This window comes from Myodes glareolus, chromosome X (assembly GCF_982192425.1).
Source record: "Myodes glareolus chromosome X, mMyoGla1.1, whole genome shotgun sequence".
NCBI lineage: Eukaryota > Metazoa > Chordata > Mammalia > Rodentia > Cricetidae > Myodes > Myodes glareolus.
This window is the reverse complement of record NC_142053.1, coordinates 113,160,184-113,182,291: the sequence shown is the minus strand read 5'-3', so window position 1 is coordinate 113,182,291 and position 22,108 is coordinate 113,160,184. Positions and strand designations below refer to the sequence as shown.

At 42.1% G+C, this 22,108-nt stretch overlaps 1 protein-coding gene across 2 annotated transcripts in view; it reads left to right on the top strand.

Annotated features, from left to right (window-relative positions):
• The window catches only part of Ace2 (angiotensin converting enzyme 2), a 57,864-nt gene that overhangs the window by 29,612 nt on the left and 6,144 nt on the right, over positions 1 to 22,108 (top strand). For both annotated transcript variants that reach the window (XM_087903164.1, XM_087903165.1), the window contains 7 exons: positions 1,138 to 1,364; positions 4,457 to 4,601; positions 6,271 to 6,369; positions 7,793 to 7,915; positions 8,335 to 8,507; positions 10,436 to 10,494; positions 20,165 to 20,265. In XM_087903164.1, the coding sequence (XP_087759290.1) occupies positions 1,138 to 1,364; positions 4,457 to 4,601; positions 6,271 to 6,369; positions 7,793 to 7,915; positions 8,335 to 8,507; positions 10,436 to 10,494; positions 20,165 to 20,265 (927 nt within the window). The remainder of the gene's footprint in view (positions 1 to 1,137; positions 1,365 to 4,456; positions 4,602 to 6,270; positions 6,370 to 7,792; positions 7,916 to 8,334; positions 8,508 to 10,435; positions 10,495 to 20,164; positions 20,266 to 22,108) is intronic.

Genomic DNA, 22,108 nt, shown 5'->3' with positions numbered 1-22,108 from the left:
TTGAGACCAGCCTGGTCTACAGAGTGAGTTCCAGGACAGCCAGGGCTTTTACACAGAGAAATCCTTCCTCGATCCTGTACCCCCAAAAGAACCCCCCTTTTGCAATTAGACAACTCTGCACCTGTAGTATGAAAATAGTGATAAATAATCCATAAACAAACAAGTGGGGATGTGTGCCATTGAGCTTTATAAAAGCAGGCATCGGGCTGTTGGTGATCAGTCAAAATCTTCCAGTAAGGCTAAAAAATGAGAACATATTCATAAATATAGATAGCAAGTATATAATAGCTATTATAATTGTTAGAAAAAAAGAATAGAGAGAAATGTTAGGAAAGCAAGTTGTGGTTGTATTGGGGTGGATATAGGAGGTTGACCTTATTCTAAATAGTGAGGAGTTTCTGAAAAATGTTTATCAGTGCGCAAGGGAATGATGGGAAGATCCATCGGAAAATCTTTTGAAATATACCACCCATTCATATCTGAGCGAGCGTAAGGATGTGAAATGGAGAAGGGCCACCACATATTTGCCAAACGCAGTTCTGTTCTCACTGGGTCACAGCACAGTTAGACAACATCTACCTGTTATCTTGAAACATCATTTCTCGTTGACTTCTATGTGGTGATGGTCTTCCAGATTCACACGCCTTCTATGCACCCTGGGTGTATGCTTTGCAAAATCTTAAGTACTTGGACCTCCTACAGCTTTGTCTTTGGTCGTCTTTTTTGCTACTCTGCTCCTGCTCCTTGGGCCATCATGTCTACCTTCATGATTTACATTTTAATGATGCCCAAGTCTAAATATCTCACCCCTTTTCTGTCCTGGCTATACATAGTGATTCTAGAACACTTTGCCTGTATTCACTTATTGTTATGCACTAGGACACTTTTATCAATGACTTACACATTACTCACCTCAGAATTATGTAAGGGAGAGCTCTGCTTATCACCCTTTCTATTCGTGTATGAGCACAAGAATAGAATCTAGACCTGCCCATCACTTTATAGTGAATAACAGGTTCATAAAAGAAAAATAATAAAAATTCAACATTGAAAATCTTCATGTTGCCCAGCTCCAACAAAATTCTGCTAGAACGATTAAGGGAAATTAAGTAAGATTCTTGCCCATTTTTTATGCAGAATCAAGATGTGTACAAAGGTCACAATGGACAACTTCCTGACAGCCCACCACGAGATGGGACACATCCAATACGACATGGCATATGCCACACAGCCTTACCTGCTGAGAAATGGAGCCAATGAAGGCTTCCATGAAGCTGTTGGAGAAATCATGTCCCTTTCTGCAGCTACGCCAGAGCATCTGAAATCCATTGGTCTTCTGCCATCCGATTTTCAGGAAGATAATGGTACGTTTTCCTTTGGCTTGTTTTGAGGGTAATCTGATAGGAGGAGAGGTATTTATTGTCACCTATAGGAAAATATTTGTTTTTCTGTAGGCTGCCTAGGTGAAAAACAATGTTTATGGGGCTAGCTACTGGCAAAATGTGTGGTTTTTTTTTAAAGAGTATGCTAACTTGTGGCTTCATATATTTAAGCAAAGAATTAAGTGAGATAACTGAATGATCTCGGGATTCTAAGAATTATCTAATAGAAACTTGGTGGACTTTTCTTATTTTATTATGTTTTTTTATTAAAAATTTCCACCTCCTCCCATTCTCTCCCCCTCCCCCGACTCCCCCTCCCTCTACAGTCCAAAGAGCAGTCAGGGTTCCCTGCCCTGTGGGAAGTCCAAGGTCCTCCCCTCTCCCTCCAGGTCTAGGAAGGTGAGCATCCAAACTAGGCTCCCACAAAGCCAGTACATGCAGTAGAATCAAAACCCAGTGCCACTGTCCTTGCCTTCTCAGTCAGCCCTCATTGACAGCCACATTCAGAGAGTCCGGTTTGATTACATGCTCCATCAGTCCCAGTCCAGCTGGCCTTGGTGAGCTCCCATTAGATCAGCCCCACCATCACAGTGGGTGGGCACACCCCTGGCATCCTGACTTCCTTGCTCATGTCCTCCCTCCTTCTGCTCCTCATTTTAACCTTGGGAGCTCAGTTCAGTGCTCCAGTGTGGGTCTCTGTCTCTATCTTCATCCATCGCCAGATGACGGTTCCCTCCAATGGATCTTCTGGTACAGCCTTGGTGGACTTTTTGAAGATGCTGGCATAGTGTGAAGAACTTGGATGGTTTGTCCAAGTGTCTGGCTTTTAAAGAGTTGGCTGTCATTTTAGGTTACAGATAGGCAACTCCCCAGACTATCTGAGTGGGAACAGGTTATTCTGAGACTGTTTTACAGAGAAGGGGTGCGGACAGAAGGCACATGCTGTCCCTCAACATCTTTGCCTGAGGCAGTACATCTATTTCGGAGGATTGAACTTGATGAAACACTACGACTTTTCAGGAGAGCCATGTTTTTCAGTGAGGTTGCTGTGGCTTCTGCAAAAGAATAAACAGAGTCTACTACTTTCATTTCTTCCATGATTTTTTCACCCCTCTTTTCACTAGTTTTTAGGTTCTGCAATTTATTTTATTTTTCAAATTACATGTATGAATATGTATAAGGGCGCTTTGCTCCTATTCTTCATCATTTCCTTTCTTATTCCTTTCCCTTCCCTCCAAACCCATATTTTCCAACAAATTTCCTTCCGATGTTCATGACTGTGTGTTTGTATCTCACTGCATTGCATGGGGTTTTGAGCTGAGCCTTGGTTCAGGGGAGTAAAGGTCATGAGTTCCATCCTTGTGTGCACAATTCACTTGACTTTGATCTCTGGCTCTTAGTGACCTGACAAAGGCCTGATAGGAGGCCAGAGGAAGGCCATCATCATTTCTGAAATAGTCACTATTAATCCAGATACAGTAGTTTATAGACCAGTAGCAGTGCTTTTTGATGAAGAAAGCAACATCGGAAAAACAATTTATGGTAACCATACCTGCTTCCTAATTTAAAAATACGGCTAATTCATGCTAATAAACAGACAATGATTTGTTTTATGGTTTGTTACATCTGCTTTGAAAATAGGCAAAGATGGTGAAATCAGCGTGTTTCTTCTGATGTCACACAATGAAAGCACTGGCTTGAAAAATTCTCCTTTCCTTGGCTCTGGCCTTGATTTGTAAATGGTGCCAAACCAATAGACTCCTTCGTTCTTTTTCTCCTTTCCTTTATCTTGTCTTTCTTTTCTTTTGGGGGTGTGTGTATGATTTGTTGCTTGTAGACAGGGTCTTACTCTGTAGCCGGGGATATCCTAGAACTCACAACAGTCCTTTCTACCTTAGCCTCTCAAGTTCATGGATTCTAGGCATGAGTCACTGTGCCTGCCTCTTTATTTTTTTAAACAAATTTATTGAGCACCTACTATGTGCGAAGCATTTTTTTCCCCCTGAACATATAGTGGTGCCCAGAGTAGATAACAGCCCCTGCACTTACATTGGAGTGGTCTTCTGTGGTATGCTGGAGTCCAGCTCGACTTCCTCTTTAGGCTAATGAACTTACATAACCTGTAAAAAGCAGTTAATATTTTTGCTAAGGAAGAAATCAGTCCACTTATAGGACATTATACTTTGGATTATCCAGCGGAGGATGCCTTCTAGAGATGTCCATTAACTATTTTGGGCTTACATTTATTTTTTAACTAATATACAAGAACATTACTGTTGTACAAGTTCATGGAGTGGCATGACGTTAAGATACATGTATGTCTCATGCGATGTTTACACGACAGCAAATGTCTCTATCTCTACAAACATCATTAGCCGATGGTGAAACTTTTGACAATCCTTTCTTCTTGCTTCTTTTGCTTTTTGCTTTGTCAGTGCTGGAAATGGACCTGAGGGCCTCACCCATGCTAAGCAATCACTCTACCGCTGCTAGAGCTCTTCCTGAAAAGCACAAGGTGCTATTGTCCTTTAGATAGCCAGCCTGTTGTGCAAAAGGACAATATTTTTTAAAAAATTTCCCCACCCTAGTTTACAAGGTTTCACCACATCTGCTTAATGTTTGCTTATTTACTAAGGACTCACAGAGGGTGTTACAGAGCAGACACTGGCCTGGGTACACAAATCTTGAATGAGACATTAACAGTCACTGCCTACGTGGAGCTCTCAAGAATAAACAGTCTGACTAGGAAAATAGACGAAATTGCCCTACTTACCTCTGATAAGGGGATATTTGAAGGAGGCAATTGAAAGTGGTAAAAGAAAGTATGAATCAGTTAATTGTGGATTTTTACTTAGTTGTTCTTTTCTAGGGTTTTATTCTAAATCCATCCCCAGAGAAGAAAAACATAGATATACGCATTATGCATATGTCCACTGCCAGTCTTTCTCATGTAGCCATCCTGTAGGAGCGTTATCCTGAGGAGGAATAATAGCTTGAGATTGGACAAGTTCTCTTACACAATTTCTGCTTTCATCTTCCATCTGAATATTTGCCCTTTTCCATGTTACTTTCAGAAACAGAGATAAACTTCCTACTCAAGCAAGCCCTGACCATTGTTGGGACGCTGCCATTCACTTACATGCTTGAGAAGTGGCGGTGGATGGTCTTTAAGGGAGAAATTCCCAAAGAACAGTGGATGAAGAAGTGGTGGGAGATGAAGTAAGTCAACGAATTTGCAGTCCACGAACTGTTTCCTCAAGGGCTTACAATTCCGTTAAGAGCATTTTGCGTTGCTCGCCGTTCTATCTCTATTTCAATTGCCTAAGGGGAGGCTTTCTGAGGTGACCTGAACCCACAAATTGCAGGGGGGCTAGGGCACTAATGACAGATGGCCTGGTTGGTGGATAAATACCTTAGTTCTCCTGCTTTCCTGTGGAACAGCTCTCATGGTGAGTGGTGTCCTTCCTCATGGGGGAATCACTTCACATTGCTTATAGAACTGATATTCGTGATTACGTGCCCTTTGGACAGGGTTCTGTTTTCCTTTCTTGCTCCTTTGCTCCTGTTTCCTGAAATCATTTCTCAGGACATTGTCTCAAGGGTCTTGTTTGAGTAGTAAGATAAGAAATGTGTAATAAGCCTGGTAGTGGTGGCGCACACCTTTAATCCCAGCATTTGGGAGGCAGAGGCAGGCAGATCTCTGAGTTTGAGGCCAGCCTAGTTACAGAGCAATCCAGGAGTTCCAGAAGATCCAGGGCTACGCAGAGAAACCCTATCTTGAAAAAGAAGGAAGAAAAAAGATGTAATTAATCAGGGTAGTTTATAATGTTTGTGTACAAGTGAAGCTGTCCCCAAAGAACCAAAGTTGCCTGCAAAATTGCAATAATAAAGGGCAAAACTATATTCCTTTTAAACGATGTCTAAAAATAAATCCTATATGGCTTTTCTACCTTTCCCCCAACTGTGCTAACTTTCGGATCCCTGTTAGCTTATTTTAAGCCAACTTGGAATCAGACCTTCAAAGTAATCCATCACTGTACTGATTGCTCATTTGGTCCCTTGCCAATCGGAAGTGCAGTTTCTCCTTAGTGTTCTGGCATAGTATTCAGCATGAGAACGATAGAGATAATTGAGACCCAGCCTCAGACTCCAGCTCATGTCTCGGTGGTAAGGAGTTTACATGTGAGAAATCACGGCATAGGTAGAGAAATGGCGGAGGATTCGAGACAATGCTAGAGATGATGTAAGAAAGTAGACGGCTGGCTCAGAGGTAGAGAAGAGGGGGCAACGAGAAAGGGAGCAGGGTGTGATAGTAAGGGATCGAGGATGATCAAAGATATTACCTACATGTATGAGATGTCGTGGGAACCCGGATTTTATGTAACTAATAAATACTAGTAAAAGGCAAGAGAATAAAGCATTACTAAAAGAAGACCCCGAGTCTAAGGGAGCTTAAGGGTTTAAGTGCATTGCCAAGTGGGCGGCAAGCTCCACAGAAGGGGATGCATTTGAGTTAGCTTTGGAAAAAAAAAAGATTTCCATTTTACAAACTGCTGACAGGAACACAGAAAGTGCGGCGCCTGCGAGGAATTGATGGGGTTTCCACTGCATATTTATAGCCAGACAGTGTTCTTTGTGGACTCTTTAAACTCTGGGTTTTAAGGAGACAGCTATTTTCCAATGTTGTGTTTTGGTTGAATTATGACAACAGGAGGCAAACACACAAGAGGCTTTATTTTCTGGTTTTTATATTTTTTTTTTTAAAAAAATTTCAGTTGACAACCCATTTCAATATAAATACTATTGCCAGGTGAAACTGCTCTGAGCTCCAGCTCCCTTCTCATGGTGGTCTACATCCGACTGACAATGCTTCTCTTTTCTTCCAAAGGCGAGACATCGTCGGTGTGGTGGAGCCTCTGCCTCACGACGAAACCTACTGTGACCCGGCAGCTCTGTTCCACGTGTCTAATGATTACTCGTTCATCCGGTAAATGACAGTTCTCTCCTCTCGGTTTAGCATCTGGTGTTTAAAGAATAGCCGAGGCTAATAACAAAAGCATAAACGGCTCAATGAAGTGATAATTACAAGCCTTTTCTATCTACCTTCTACTGAAAGCTTAATGTAGATGATCAGTTTCAATTCCATTTAATGCAACTTCATGTTTTGTTGGGTTAAGTGGACTTATCTGAGACTTTCCCCGCATTGTTAAGGACTGTCCTATTTTGCTTTGTATTGCTGGGATAAACACCACCACTAAAAGCAACTTGGAGAGGAAAGGGTTAATTTGGCTTTGTTCTACTAGCAATCTATGCCTGAGGGAAGTCAAGGCAGGAACTTAAGCTAGGCAGAAAACTGGAGGCAGGAACTGAAGCCAAGACTGTGGGGAACACTCCTTACTGGCTTGCTCTTCATGGCTGCCTTAGTTTGCCTTCTTGTAATTCACAGGACCATTTACCCATGGGTGCTACCTCCTCCCACGGGCTAGGCCATCCCACATCAATCATTAATGCAGAAAATGCCCCACAGATCGGCTCCAGAGGCCAGTATGATGGAAGCATTTTTCCAATTGAGGTTCCTTCTTAGATGACTCTAGCTTACGTCAAGTTGCGAAACAACAACAACAAAAACTAGACATAAAGCAAAGAAGAATTAGTCTACAATTCACAATCTCAGAGATCCTAGATAGCCAAGAGGACCCTAAGAGACATATACTTGGATCTAATCTACATGGGAAGTAGAAAAAGACAAGATCTCCCGAGTAAATTGGGAGTGTGGGGATCATGGGAAAGTGTAGAAGGGGAGTGGGAAGAAAGAGAGGGGAGCGGAGAAAAATATTTAGCTCAATAAAAAACAGTTTAATAAAAAACAACCAAGCACAACAGGACCATTTAGTGATGCGGAAAAATACTTTTACTTCATCTTCTCATCACTTGTAGATTTTACTATGCATCAAAAAAGTATTTTATTATTGCTGTTGTTTATTTTGTCTTTTGTTTGAGACAGAGACTTAACTAACTACACGTCCCAGGCTGACCTTGAACTCATGATCCTCCTTCCCAAATGCTGGGATGCAGGCATGTGTGGGCCTCACCTTCTACAGTTGTAAAAATGGGAATTTTACTTACCTGGTGTAAGAACCAACTTGACATCGTTTTATAGGAAAGGGCTATAAGTCTGTGAAAAGCAATTCAAATATCACTAACCCACGGCGGAGTAGCAACATATGCAGTGAAAATAACATTTGGTACATGTGAAGAGGTCAGGTTGGACTCCTGCTACAGGAAGACTGTTAGGCAATACCTCTGGGGTTACTTGGGCCAGGAATGTAAGTATCCACCCAGATTTGTGACTCTGAAACAGCAATAAAACATGAGCCTTCTTTTCGTTTGTTCCTTTGTCACTTGTACAGATATTACACAAGGACCATTTATCAGTTCCAGTTTCAAGAAGCCCTTTGTCAAGCAGCTAAACATGATGGCCCACTGCACAAATGTGACATCTCAAATTCCACTGAAGCTGGACAGAAGTTGCTGTAAGAAATGCCTCAAAATGCTGAGCATCTCTTAGCACCCCGTATTATTCATTTCCATGTCTATGATTTAATTTAGTTTATTTGCCTTCTCCCACATCCCCCCCCAAAAAGAAACATTGGGACTTCAGAATTTCTCCAACCATCCAACCATGAAATAAATGCTTAATGTGGAATGAGATGGGAACCTAGATCATGAGATGCCAGGATAGATCACCTCTTGTCTCTCTGTGATAACTACAGGGCTCTCTTTTGAGCAATTGGAAGGAAAGAGAAATTGAGTCTTAGATCCATCAGATAATGTGCCTTATTTTTCCAATCCACCCAAAGAAAACGCAGCCAATTCCAAGAAAAGAAGTGTAGAGTGCAAAGGTGTGCCCAGCTGCTTTGAAATGACCTGCGCGCTGTCTTTTTTCCTGTAGCAATATGCTGCGTCTTGGAAAATCAGAACCCTGGACCCTAGCACTGGAAAATGTGGTAGGAACAAGGAATATGGATGTAAAACCACTGCTCAATTACTTTGAGCCATTGTTGGTCTGGCTGAAGGAGCAGAACAAGAATTCTTTTGTGGGGTGGAACACTGACTGGAGTCCATGTGAGTTCACAGACTGCGCATGCATTGTGCATTGTTCCTTGTTTGCTTCGCTTCGTGTCTTTTATATAGCCTTGTGGGGGCTGTGATGCAGCTGAATATGTATTCCCTCTTCTTTAGACACTGTCACAAACTCTGTCAGGTGTTCTTATCAGTCTCACATTCACAATAAGAGTATAAGACTCCCCTACTATTCATGGACGGTACTCTTAGCCCTAGTTTGCTTTCTGTTGCTATGATGAGGACCCTGACCAAAAGCAACTTGAAGAGGGGAGGGTTTATTTCAGTTTACAGCTGACTGTCCGTCATCAGAAACTCAAGACAGTAATGTGGAGGCTGGAGCTGGAGGGGGGCTGTGGAGGAACACTGCTTCCTAGCTTGCTCTCTCTCCATGACTTGACTCGGATTGACTTTTCCCTGGACCACCTGCCCAGGAGTGGCATTGTCCACGATGTGCTGGGACTTCACACATCAATCACTAGTCATGAAATTCCTCACAGGCCAATAGAATGAAGACATTGTTTTCAAATAACTATAGCTGTGTCCAGTTGATAAGAACAAACGGACCTGTAGCATGAGGGGGCCGGCTTGTTGGGGTATCTGTTCCTGCCTGGTACCCTACAACTGGCAAGTCCCAAAGAAAATCACACACAAGACTCCATAAGATTATAAACTGATTGGCTCATTAGGTCAGGCTTCTTGTTAACTCTTATAACTTATATTAACCCATTATTCTCATCTATGTTAGCCATAATGGCTCCATACCTTTTTCAGCTGGGCAGGTTACATGCTGTCTCTTCGGTGGTCTGAACAGGAATGCCTGAGGGAGCTTCTGCTTCCAGAAGACTCCCAGTCTCTTTGCTCCACCCCTACTTCCTGTATGGCTTTCCCACCTATACTGCCTGCCTGGCCAATCAGCGTTTTATTAAAATATGATTGACAGAATACAGATAATTCTCCCGCACGGACCAACCTAACTCTTCTGAGACAAACACTGTCATCGGCATCATGGTTAGACCCCGAGTTTCTGACAGTTACTTTCCTGTCTTTAAAACTTTGTTTGCTTTGGTGCCTTACTGCCAGTCAGCCATAGAACCCTCTCCTACCTACTCTCCCACTGTCTCTGGAGAGCCTTAATGTGATTTTTAGTGAAGCAGTTATCAATATTTATGTCTGGCCATGTGCACAGCCAAATAACATACCATGCTGTTTCCTTCTTCAGTGACTTGTTTGTATCAGAGTTTCAAATCACCTCAGCTTTTGGCATGCATACTTCACCATCAAGCAGAGCATTGACTGATTACCAACTAGTCCCTTCTATCTATTCTTCTCAGCTCCCTTTTCCTCCCATTGAAACTTCCCCGTGGAGTCTAACATACTCCTATCTTAATATGGACCATAATCGTCCTTCAGAGTTATCTCCTGGTTCCTCCAGGTTGAACCCTGTTTCCTGGGTTCCACCACTTTTTTCCAGGTTTATATCTTGTTCTGTTGGAGAACAAGTTCCAATTGGCTGAGTAAGTGATGTTGGTGTACAGAACCATGCCATCTCCAAAGTGTCTTTAACCACAATCTCAGTATCATTTCCCCCTCTCTTCACACCTTTGTTGTATTGGAATCCTAAGATTTCTCTTGTATTCTCTCTCTCTCTCTCTCTCTCTCTCTCTCTCTCTCTCTCTCTCCCTTCCCCCTCCCTCCCTCTTTCTCTGCCTTGTAATCCCTTCTGTGCACACACCCACATCAAGCAGTGACTTATGGTCCTCTCAGAAAGCAGTTACCAGTTTCTCAACATTTCTTATTCTGTAAAATCTTGTGTCTTTGCCTTAAAAGATGCCTATTGCTGTCACCTTAGTGAAATCTTGGGAAGGGAAAAAGAAATGTGTAGTCAGTCTGTCATGTCAACCAATTGCCTGAAATCTCTCTTTAACCAGATGCCGACCAAAGCATCAAAGTGAGGATAAGCCTAAAAGCCGCTCTTGGGGAAAATGCAGTGAGTATTCTGAATGGCGATTCCATTTTTCTTCACAACAGTCTCTTCCCTGGAAATCCCATTCCAGTGTGGCCTAAATGAAGAGGGACCACATGGTTCTCTCTTTTTTTTAAATTTATTTATTTATTTATTAAAAATTTCCACCTCCTCCCCGCCTTCCTTTTCCCTCCCCATCCCCCTCCCTCTCTTGTCCTAAGAGCAGTCAGGGTTCCCTGCCCCGTGAGAAGTCCAAGGTCCTCCCCCCTCCAACAAGGTCTAGGAAGGTGAGCATCCAAACAAACCAGGCTCCCACAAAGTCAGTCCATGCAGTAGAATAAAAATCCGGTGCCATTGTCCTTGACTTCTCAGTCAGCCTTCATTGCCAGCCACGTTCAGAGTGTCCATTTTGATCACATGCTCCAACACTCCCAAGTCCAGCTGGCCTTTGTGAGCTCCCATTAGATCAGTCCCACTGTCTCAGTGGGTGGACGCACCCCTCATGATCCTGACTTCCTTGCTCATGTTATCTCTCCTTCTGCTCCTTATTTGAACCTTGGGATCTAAGTCCAGTGCTCCAATGTGGGTCTCTGTCTCTATCTCCATCCATTGCCAGATGAAGGTTCAATGGTGATATGCAAAATGTTCATCAGTGTGGCTATGGGACAAGGCCAATTCAGGCACCCTCTCCTCTGCTGCCCAAGGAACAATCTGGGGACCTCTCCTTGAACCTGGGAACCCCTCCAGAGAGAAGACCCTAGCAAACCCTAAAATGGTTCCCTTAATTAAGATATTTACTTCCTTGCTCCCATATCCACCCTTCCTCCATCCCACCCATCCCATTCCCCCAAGCTTTCCCCAATCCTCCCCTTCTCCCCTCTCTCTACCCATCTCCCCTTATATCCACCCCCACCCCCTGACCCCCATGCACCCAAGTTTTGCCTGAAAATCTAGTTTACTTCCAATATCCAGGAGGATAACTATATGATTTTCTTTGAGTTCACCTTCTTATTTAGCTTCTCTAGGATCACTAATTATAGGCTCGAAGTCCTTAAATTATGGCTAGAATCCACTTATGAGTGAGTATATACCATATTCCTCTTTTTGGGTCTGGGATACCTCACTCAGTAAAGCGTTTTCTATTTCCATCCTTTTGCATGCAAAATTCAAGATGTCATTATTTTTTACCGCTGAGTAAAACTCTAATGTGTATATGTTCCACACCTTCTTTAACCATTCTTCTATTGAGGGGCACCTAGGTTGTTTCCAGGTACTGGCTATTACAAACAGTGCTGCTATGAACATAGTTGAACAAATGCTTTTGTAGTATGATAGGGCATCTCTTGGGTGTATTCCCAAGAGTGGAATTGCTGGGTCCTGAGGGAGATTGACTCCCAGTTTCCTGAGAAACTGCCACACTGATTTCCACAGTGGCTGCACAAGTTTGCATTCCCATCAACAATGGATGATTGTTCCCCTCACTCCACATCCTCTCCAGCATAGGCTATCATTGGCATTTTTTATTTTAGCTATTCTGACAGGTGTTAGATGGTATCTCAAAGTTGTTTTGATTTGCATTTCCCTGATCGCTAAGGAAGTTGAGCGTCTTTTGGCCATTCGAAATTCTTCTGTTGAGAATTCTCTGTTCAGTTCAGTACCCCATTTTTTAATTGGTTAATTAGAGTTTTAGTGTCTAGTTTCTTGAGTTCTTTGTATATTTTGGAGATCAGACCTTTGTCTGATGAGGGGTTGGTGAAGATCTTCTCCTAGTCAGAAGATAGCCTTTTTGTCTTAATGACAGTGTCCTTTGCTTTACAGAAGCTTCTCAGTTTCAGGAGGTCCCATTTATTCATTGTTGCTCTTATTGTCTGTGCTACTAGGGTTATACCTAGGAAGTGGTCTCCTGTTCCCATGTCTTGTAGACTACTTCCCACTTTCTCTTCTATCAAGTTCAATGTGGTCAGATTAATGTTGATGTCTTTAATTCATTTGGGCTTGAGTTTTGTGCATGGTGACAGATATGGATCTACTTTCATTCTTCTACAGGTTGACATCCAGTTATGCCAGCACCATTTGTTAAAGATGCTTTCTTTCTTCCATTGTATAGTTTTAGCTCCTTTGTCGAAAATCAGGTGTTCATAGATTTGTGGATTAAGATCTGGGTCTTCGATTCGATTCCATTGGTCAACATCTCTGTTTTTGTGCCAATACCAAACTGTTTTCATTACTGTAGCTCTGTAATAGAGTTTGAAGTCAGGGATGGTAATGCCTCCGGAAGTACTTTTATTGTATAGGATTGTTTTGACTATCTTGGGTTTTTTGTTTTTCCATATAAATCTGATTATTGTTCTCTCAATGTCTGTGAAGAATTTCGCTGGGATTTTGATGGGGATTGCATTGAATCTATAGACTGCTTTTGGTAAAATTGCCATTTTTACTATGTTGATCCTCCCAATCCAAGAGCAGGGGAGATCTTTCCATTTTTTGGAATCCTCTTCAATTTCTTTCTTCAAAACCTTAAAGTTCTTGTCAAATAGATCTTTCACTTCCTTGGTTAGAGTTACCCCAAGATACTTTATGCTGTTTGTGGCTATCGTGAAAGGTGATGTTTCTCTGTCCGTTTGTTCTTTGTGTATAGGAGGGCAACTGATTTTTTTGCATTGATCTTGTATCCTGCCACAGTACTAAAGGTGTTGATCAGCTGTAGGACTTCTTTGGTAGAGTTTTTGGGGTCGCTTTTGTACACTATCATATCATCTGCAAATAATGAAAGTTTGACTTCTTCCTTTCCAATTCAAATCCTCTTGATCTCTTTATGCTGTCTTGTTGCTATTGCTAGAACTTGAAGTACTATATTGAAGAGGTGTGGAGAGAGTGGACAGCCTTGTTTTGTTCCAGATTTTAGTGGAATGGCTTTGAGTTTCTCTCCATTTAATTTAATGTTAGCTGTCGGCTTGGTGTATATTGCCTTTATCATATTTAGGAATGAACCTTGTATCCCTGATCTCTCCAAGACCTTTATCATAAAGGGGTGTTGAATTTTGCCAAATGCTTTTTCAGCATCTAATGAAATGATCATGTTTTTTTTTCCTTCAGTTTATTTATATGATGGATTACATTGATAGATTTTCATATGTTGAACCAGCTCTGCCTCTCTGGTATGAAGCCTACTTGATCATAATGTATAATTTTTTAGATGTGTTCTTGGATTCTGTTTGCGAGTATTTTATTGAGAATTTTTGCATCAATGTTCATGAGTGAGATTGGTCTGTAATTCTCTTTCTTGGTTAAGTCTTTGTGTGGTTTGGGTATCAGGGTGACTGTACCTTCATAAAAGGAGTTAGACAATGACTCTTCTGTCTCTATTTTGTGAAGCACATTAAGAAGTATAGGTATTAACTCTACTTGGAAGATCTGATAGAATTCTGCATTGAAACCATCTGGGCCAGGGCTTTTTTTAGTAGGGAGGTTTCTGATGACAGCTTCTATTTCCTTGCGACTTACAGATCTATTTAAACTGCTCACCTGGTCTTGACTTAATTTTGGTATATGGTATTTATCTAAAAAAGTGTCCATTTCTTCCACATTTTCCAATTTTGTGGCATACAGGCTTTTGTAGTAAGATCTAATGATTCTTTGAATTTCCTCTGTGTCTGTGGTTATGTCCCCCTTTTCATTTCTGATCTTGTTAATTTGCATGTTCTCTCTCTGCTGTTTGATTGGTTTGGATAGGGGTTTATCAATCTTGTTGATTTTCTCCAGGAACCAGCTTTTTGTTTTATTGATTCTTTGAATTGTTTTCTGTGTTTCAATTTTGTTGATTTCAGCCCTCAGTTTGATTATTTCCAGTCTTCTACTCCTCCTGGGTTAATCTGCTTCTTTTTTTTCTAGAGCTTTCAGATGTACTGTTAAGTCACTAATGTGTGCTTTCTCTGTTTTCTTTATGTGGGCATTTAGTGCTATGAACTTTCCTCTTAGCACTGCTTTCATAGTGTCCCATAGGTTTGGGTATGTTGTGTCTTTATTTTCGTTGAATTCAAGGAAGACTTTAATTTCTCTCTTTATTTCTTCCTTGACCCAGGGATGGTTCAGTAGTTGACTGTTCAGTTTCCATGAGTTTGTAGGCTTTCTGGGGTTAGAATTATTGTTGAATTATAACTTTATTCCATGGTGATCTGATAGTACACAGGTGATTACTACAATTTCTTTATATCTATGGATGTTTACTTTGTTACCAATTATGTGATCAATTTTTGAGCAGGTTCCATGAGATGCTGAGAAGAAGGTATATTCTTTTCTGTTTGGGTGGAATGTTCTATAGATGTCTGTTAGGTCCATTTGGTTCATTACATCTGTTAGTTCTCTTATTTCTCTGTTAAGTTTCTGTCTGGTTGACCTGTCCATTGTTGAGAGAGTAGTGTTGAAATCACCCACTATTAGAGTGTGGGGTTTGATGTATGCTCTGAGTTCTAGTAATGTTTCTTTTACATATGTGGGTGCTTTTATATTAGGTGCATAGATATTCAGGATTGAGACGTCCTCCTGCTGAATTGTTCCTGATATGAGTATAAAGTGTCCATCTCCATCTCTTCTGATTGATTTTAGTTTGAAATCTATTTTGTTAGATATTAGTATAGCCACACCGGCTTGTTTCTTTGGTCCATTTGATTGGAAAACCTTTTCCCAACCCTTTACTCTGAGGTAGTGTCTGTCTTTGTGTCTGAGGTGTGTTTCTTATAGGCAGCAGAATGTTGGATCCTGATTACATATCCATTCTCTTAACCTGTGCCTTTTTATAGGTGAGTTGAGTCCATTGATATTAAGCGATATTAATGGCCAGTGGTTGTTGACTCCGGTTATTTTTCCTGGTGCTATTGTTTGCGTGTTTCCCTTCTTTGAGTTGTGCTTGTGGAGGGTTATCAGATCCTTGTGTTATTATGAGTGTTGTTGGCTTCCTTGGTTTGTGGTTTTCCTTCTAGCATTTTCTGTAGGGCTGGGTTTGTGGCTACGTATTGTTTAAATCTGTTTTTGTCCTGGAATATCTTGTTTTCTCCATCGATGGTAAATGCAAGCTTTGCTGGGTATAGTAGTCTGGGCTTGTATCCTTAGTCTCTTAGTTTCTGCAGCACATCTATCCAAGACCTTCTGACTTTCATGGTTTCCATTGAGAAGTCAAGTGTAATTCTGATAGGTTTCTCTTTATATGTTACTTGACCTTTTTCCCTTGCAGCTCTTAATATTTGTTCTTTATTCTGTATGTTTTGTGTTTTGATTATTATATGGCGAGGGGATTTTTTTTTATCCTGTCTATTTGGTGTTCTATATGCTTCTTGTACCTTCATAGGAATATCCTTCTTTAGATTGGGAAAGTTTTCTTCAATAATTTTGGTGAATATATTTTCTGGGCCTTTGAGCTGTAAATCTTCTCCTTCTACATCTATTATTCTTAGGTTTGGATTTTTTATGGTGTCCCAGATTTCCTGGATGTTTTGTGTTAAGAATTTGTTGGATTTGTTTTGTTCTTTAATCAGTGAGTTTATTTCCTCTACAGTATCTTCAATGTCTGAGATTCTTTCTTCTATCTCTTGCATTCTGTTGGTAATACTTGTCTCTGCAGTTCCTATTCATTTACCCAGATTTTCCATATCCAGCCTTCCCTTGGTTTGTGTTTTCTTCATTACCTCCATTTCATTTTTCAAGTCTTGAACTGTTTCCCCTACCTGTTTGATTGCTTTTTCTTGTATTTCTTGTTTTTCTTGGGTATCTTTGAGAGATTTATTCATTTCATCTACTTTTTGTTTGTTATCTCCATTTCTTTATGGCAGATTTTCACCTCCTGTTTAAGTTCCTCTATTATTTTCATATAGTTCCGCTTAGAGTCGATTTCTTCTATTTCTTCTGGTGTAGGGTGTTCAATTCTTCTAGTTTCGTGATCCCTGGATTCTGGTGATGTTATGTTGCCTTTCAGGTTGTTGGAGGAATTCTTGCATTGGCACCTGCCCATCTCTTCCTTCAAATGGAGCCAGGAGAGTCTTGGTGTCTTGCTGTGTTTTTGCTGTGACTGACTGTCTGGGTGGATCTCTTCAGTGCAGGAGCAGGAACTAACTGTTCCTGTCCCTCTAAATCGTACTCCTCAGCACCCTCTGGATGGAACTCCTCAGCACAGACACAGGGATATCCCTCTGGTTGGAACTCCTCAGCACTGAAATAGGGATAGCTGGTGTTCCAAGGACACAGGAGACAAAAGGGTGACCGTGGGGGCAGGGCAGAGATGAGTGGAACGCAGAAGACCCTGCAGCAGAAGCTGGGCAGGGTGACTGTGTTCTCTACCAGGACAGTCTGCCCCGGATAGCACAGACTCACCCCTCTGAATGGAACTCCTCAGCACTGAAATAGGGACAGTTGGTAGTCCAAGGACACTGGAGACAAAGGGGCAACCGTGGGTGCAGGGTAGGGTTGAGTGGAACACAGAAGACCCCTGCAGCAGAAGTTGGGGGGGGGGGGGCTGTGCTCTCTTCCGGGACAGTCCGCCCTGGATAGCACACACTCACCCCTCTGGATAGAACTCCTCAGCACTGAAATAGGGACAGCTGGTATTCCAAGGACACAGGAGACAAAAGGGCGACCGTGGGGATAGGGCAGAGACACACAGAAGACCCTGCAACAGAAGCTGGGCAGGGGGGACTGTCCACATGGTTCTCTTAAAACTATAATCCCCCTGTCTGACTTTCAGCTGACTCCCTCTCTCCCTCTCTCTCTTTCCCTCCCCCTCTCTCCCTCCCTCTCTTCCTTCTTTTTCTTTGTAATCCATCCCTTATTGGATAGACATTGTCTGCTTTTCACTTGTTACCTTGAATGTGTTATGAAGATCTGTGTAGAACCATCTGTTCTGATCCTTAATTAGCAAACACTCACCTTCCCAATTGACTCTTGGCACTACGACTTGTATTCAAGGGCAAGGTCATGATTCTATGCTAAGGGCTTATTTCTTTTCTTAGGTTTTATATTCTTAATCATCTACATTCTATTTTATTAACAATATGGTTGGTTCATGAGCAAAAGATTCCAATCTGGAAGCTTGGTCAGAGTGTAGCATCTTGGGCCCCACCCCTGGATCTGCTTAATCAGGACCTACATTTGTAAAGCCTCCATTGGTTTATATACATAGTCATGACTGGGAAACTCCTATTCTCAAACTTGGCTCAACATTGGAATTGTGTGGGGGAGTCTTCAAAATATGTGTGTGGGCTCCACCTCCAGAGACACTGGTTTAATTGCTCTGAAGTGTGACACCAAGATTTGAGCATTAAAAGTTTTTTTTTTTTTGTTTGAGTCTGGATCTAACAATGCAGTAACAGCTGGCCTGGAACTCACTACAGACAAGACTGACTTTGAACTCCCAGAAAGCCCCAACAGTGCTGAGATTAAAGTCCCGTACCACCACACCCAACCTCACTAAGAGATTTTCAGTCTGGAGCTGGGGTGATGGCTTGGTGGCTAAGAATACTCATGACTTTCGCAGAGGACCCGGACTTGGTTACCTGTACCCACACAGTGGCTCACAACCATTCTGTAGTCCCAGTTGCACGGTTTTGTGTTCTATTTTGATTTCCCCAGGCACCAGCACATGGCAAAACACTGATACACATAAAATAAACACATTTTAAAAATGTAAAGCCTTTTTAAATCTCCTAGAAGTTCTAAGTATAACCACGTTGAGAACCATTGACTTAGAGATGCAGTTTAGGGTGACAAAATATTTTATAGAAAACTCTTATTATTTATACCTTTAGCTATTGCTCTCCCCTGAACATCCATCTCACTTGACCCAGCTCTGGGAAGTACAAACTTTTTTTAAAAAAGGCAATTTTTATTAGTATCTAATTATTGTGCAAAGCGAGTTTCATTGTGAGAGTTCTCTGTATTTACATAATGTCCTTTGCCGTGAACTCACCCCTTCAGTTACTGGCTTCCCCACCCACCTGCACTCTTCCCTTTCCTCTTTCCAAAAGACCCACTTCTCAGTAATAGCTTTGATTTGCAAAGAGGAGAGGGCGTGTTGTCTCAGCTAGACGGGATCAACAGCCTGGGCGTGTCCCAGAAACCTGAAAGCTTTGCAGGGTTAGAAGTCAACCTGGGACAATCAGATAAAACAGTCCAATGTGCCCCAGAAAGGTGTGGTGTCATTGTACAGATCCAAAGATTCAGGTTCTACCTCCCCATTTCCGGAGAAGTTAAATATTTCCCAAGACTTGAAAAATAACTTTGCTAAATAAGACACCAAATTATAAAAATAATGCATGCATTAAAAATGAAAACAAAAGAAAGCAATTATTTTTTATTGAAAATTGTTTCTTTTCTCATACGATATATTCTGCTTACACTTTCCCCCTCTCTCTACTCCTCCCAGTTCCTCTCCTCCTGTCCTCTCCTTTCTGTTCCTGAATTGAAAAGAGTAGGCACGCTGAGAAAGCAAGTATACAAACACAAGCCCGTCGCTTCTCCACTCTGAGTTCGCCCTCTTATGTCTGAATGCGCACTGCAGGCCCTGCACTCTTCACTTTGATTAGCTCCTCACCGGCCTAAGACATTGAAAGTGCTCCTGGCGGGTCAGGAGAGGCAACAGATCTTTTGTCTGGGCATTTGAGGCCATGTTCCCTTTCCACGCGACCTTGCTGGTGTGACATTCGGAAGCCAATCCCTGAGTGAGATACCCACTTGGAACCCACGTGCAGTAGGACCAGAATGTCTGCCCGGTTCGAGCCATTTCGTGGTGCACGTCCACTGAAGCTAAGGCATCGTTTTAAGAATTTACCTTTTAACTGTTTTAAACTATGGAAGCCCTGGCCAGAAAATTACTAGGAACAACATTACCGTACCATTATTACTATTAAAAATAAACTCCATCCTTCACATATCTGGGCAAAATCATCCTTAGGTGAAAACAATTCTATTGAGAGCTTTTGTCTTGCTTTTCTCTAAAAGGGAACAAAATGAAATTCCTGTATTATTTATTGATCTCTACTGCCACCTACTGGAGGAAATATTGAGTGCAGGCACCTCTACTAAGCTGTGCATACAAACCCGAGCTATTTTTTTTTTTTTTGATCCCATGTAACCCTTGAAGTTGCTCTGTAGCCAAAGTTTGCCTTGAAGTCCTGATTCTCTTGCCTCTACCCCACTAATGCTGGCATTACAGTGTGCATTACCATGCGCGGTTCAAATAGCTGAGAACTTATCAAAAACAGTGTTAGATTTAGTTGCCTACAACATATGGATAGCCCACGTAAACCCCACAGCTTTGGGCTGTCTCCCATCTATAAACCTATACTTAGGGTTCTTATTTCAATTCATATCAAACCAAAGTGAGAGGACCGGTGGGCGCCATGATTCCTGAAGCAGGGAGGGTTTCCTGACCAGCAGTCTTAGCTCCCGGGGTGCGGGTGGGGGTGGGGGTGGGGGTTTAGCAGATAAGCAGACTCTTGGGTCTCATCTTAGACGGTCTAATCAGAAACTCTTCTTGGAGAGTCAGTAGTCACTTTGAAGCATCCCACTACCAAATGCGGATGCGTGTTCACATTGGAGGGCACAGACTTGATGGCCAGGGTCTTTGGAATAGTGATGAGGAGTCCTCAGTTTCCCCCTCTCTTCTGGCTTTCCCCCACTAAGTGGTGTCTTTCTTCTGGATTTGCAGTATGAATGGAACGACAACGAAATGTACCTGTTCCGAGCATCTGTTGCATATGCCATGAGAGAGTATTTTGCAAATATCAAAAACCAGACAGTTCTTTTTGGGTGAGTTGATCTGCTAGGTTCTGTAAGTAAAATTTCCCCTATTCTAGAGTCTAAGGAGATATGCTTAATTTCTCTCTCTCTCTCTCTCTCTCTCTCTCTCTCTCTCTCTCTCTGTGTGTGTGTGTGTGTGTGTGTGTGTGTGTGTGTGTGTGTGTGTATGTGTGAGTGTGTGTTTTCCGAGACGGGGTTTCTCTGTGTAACAGTTCTAGCTGTCCTGGCATCTGCTTTGTAGACTGTTGGGAGGAGGCTGCTTGTTCATTTCCTGGCTGCCCAGACTCCCAAAATAATCATACAGAGACTATATTATTTAAATCACTGATTGGCCAATCACTTAAGTGTATTGCTAGCTAGCTCTTACATCTAAAATTAACCCATCTCCATTATTTTGTATTTTACCATGAGTCTCGTGACCTACTGGCAAGATTCCAACTGACAGCTCCTGTCTTTCCCCTCTGGAGGCTCCATGGTGTCTCTCTGCCTCTGTCTACTCACTCTCTATATGTATATATTTTCCAGCCTGGCTATATTCTGTTAAGTCACTGGCTAAAAGCAGCTTCTTTATTAACCAATAAAAGCAACACATATACAGAAGGACTTCCCACACCAGTAGACCAGGGCTGAACTTAAACTCAAAGAGATCCTCCTGCCTCAGACTTCCTAGTGCTGGGATCAGAGGTGTGCGCTACCACTGGCTGACACCTACATTTGTTCAATTCTTTGACAATTTTATAAATGTATATACTGTGTCTTATAGTTCTCTCATCCGACTCTCACTGAATCCTTCTCCTCTTCTACTCTTCTACCTCTTTTTCTATTGTTTTTTTTTTTTATTTATTTGGGGCCACTGAACTTAACTAGAGTTACTTGCATAAGCATAGTTCAAAAATTTATTTCACATTTGGAATTTGGGTCACTTCCTTTTAGAATGCTTGTGGTGGTTTAACTTGTAGATAGCATGGCAAGGATTGCTATTAAATCTCTCTCTCTCTCTCTCTCTCTCTCTCTCTCTCTCTCTCTCTCTCTCCATACACTCTCACCCCATCCTTAGAAGTAAAAAGAGGGGGGAAAGACATTTCTGATTTCTGCCTTCTGTAAGTTTCTTCAGGAGAGAGCTCTCAAGGTAGAGAGGGAGTTGTAAATGGAAGAAAGTGCAGGGTCAGGATGAGGAAAGGGGCCAAAGAAACTTCAGCTTTTACCGAGTTGGTTAGAGAGGACATCACTAACCTTAAGAAGCAGAAAAGCCAACAGTGCAGACAATGGGACAAAGAATTCAGCTAGGGGACAAAGGCACAAGTCCAATGAAGCACTATCCATTGCCTGCCAACGGAGCAGCAAGAAGGTCATTGTGGGAGGGGAGCATCTGCTAGAGGGCTAATAGGTGATATGATCAGGGCCGTGATTGGGCAGGGTAGCTGGGTGAAAGGGAGCAAAGAATGTTCATTTGCCTTTTCTATAGATGGTCACATGATCTGCCTTAGGTTTTTTTTACTAGTGCTACTCTGGTAGCTTTGAGAGCCTGGCTTTGTCACATGGTGTAGTGATTCCGACTTCTTGCCTTCATCCAGTGATGCCACCAACACTTTGCTGAGCGGGGCCAGGCTAGAGAGCATTGTAACTCTGTATCTGTCTGTGACACTGAGAGGTCACTGTCCACCGTGCTGCTTTTCCCACTCGAGGCTCACCAATGCTTCACTCTTGATTCTCTTGATGCTCTTGGTGACATGAAAAAGAACTGAATAGATTTGGGGTTTGGGGAGTAGTAGGGAAAAACAGTACCAAAAGTTGGTATTACAACTTTTTGTTTGTCTGTTTTGGTTTTGGGGACAAGATCTCTCTGTGTAGC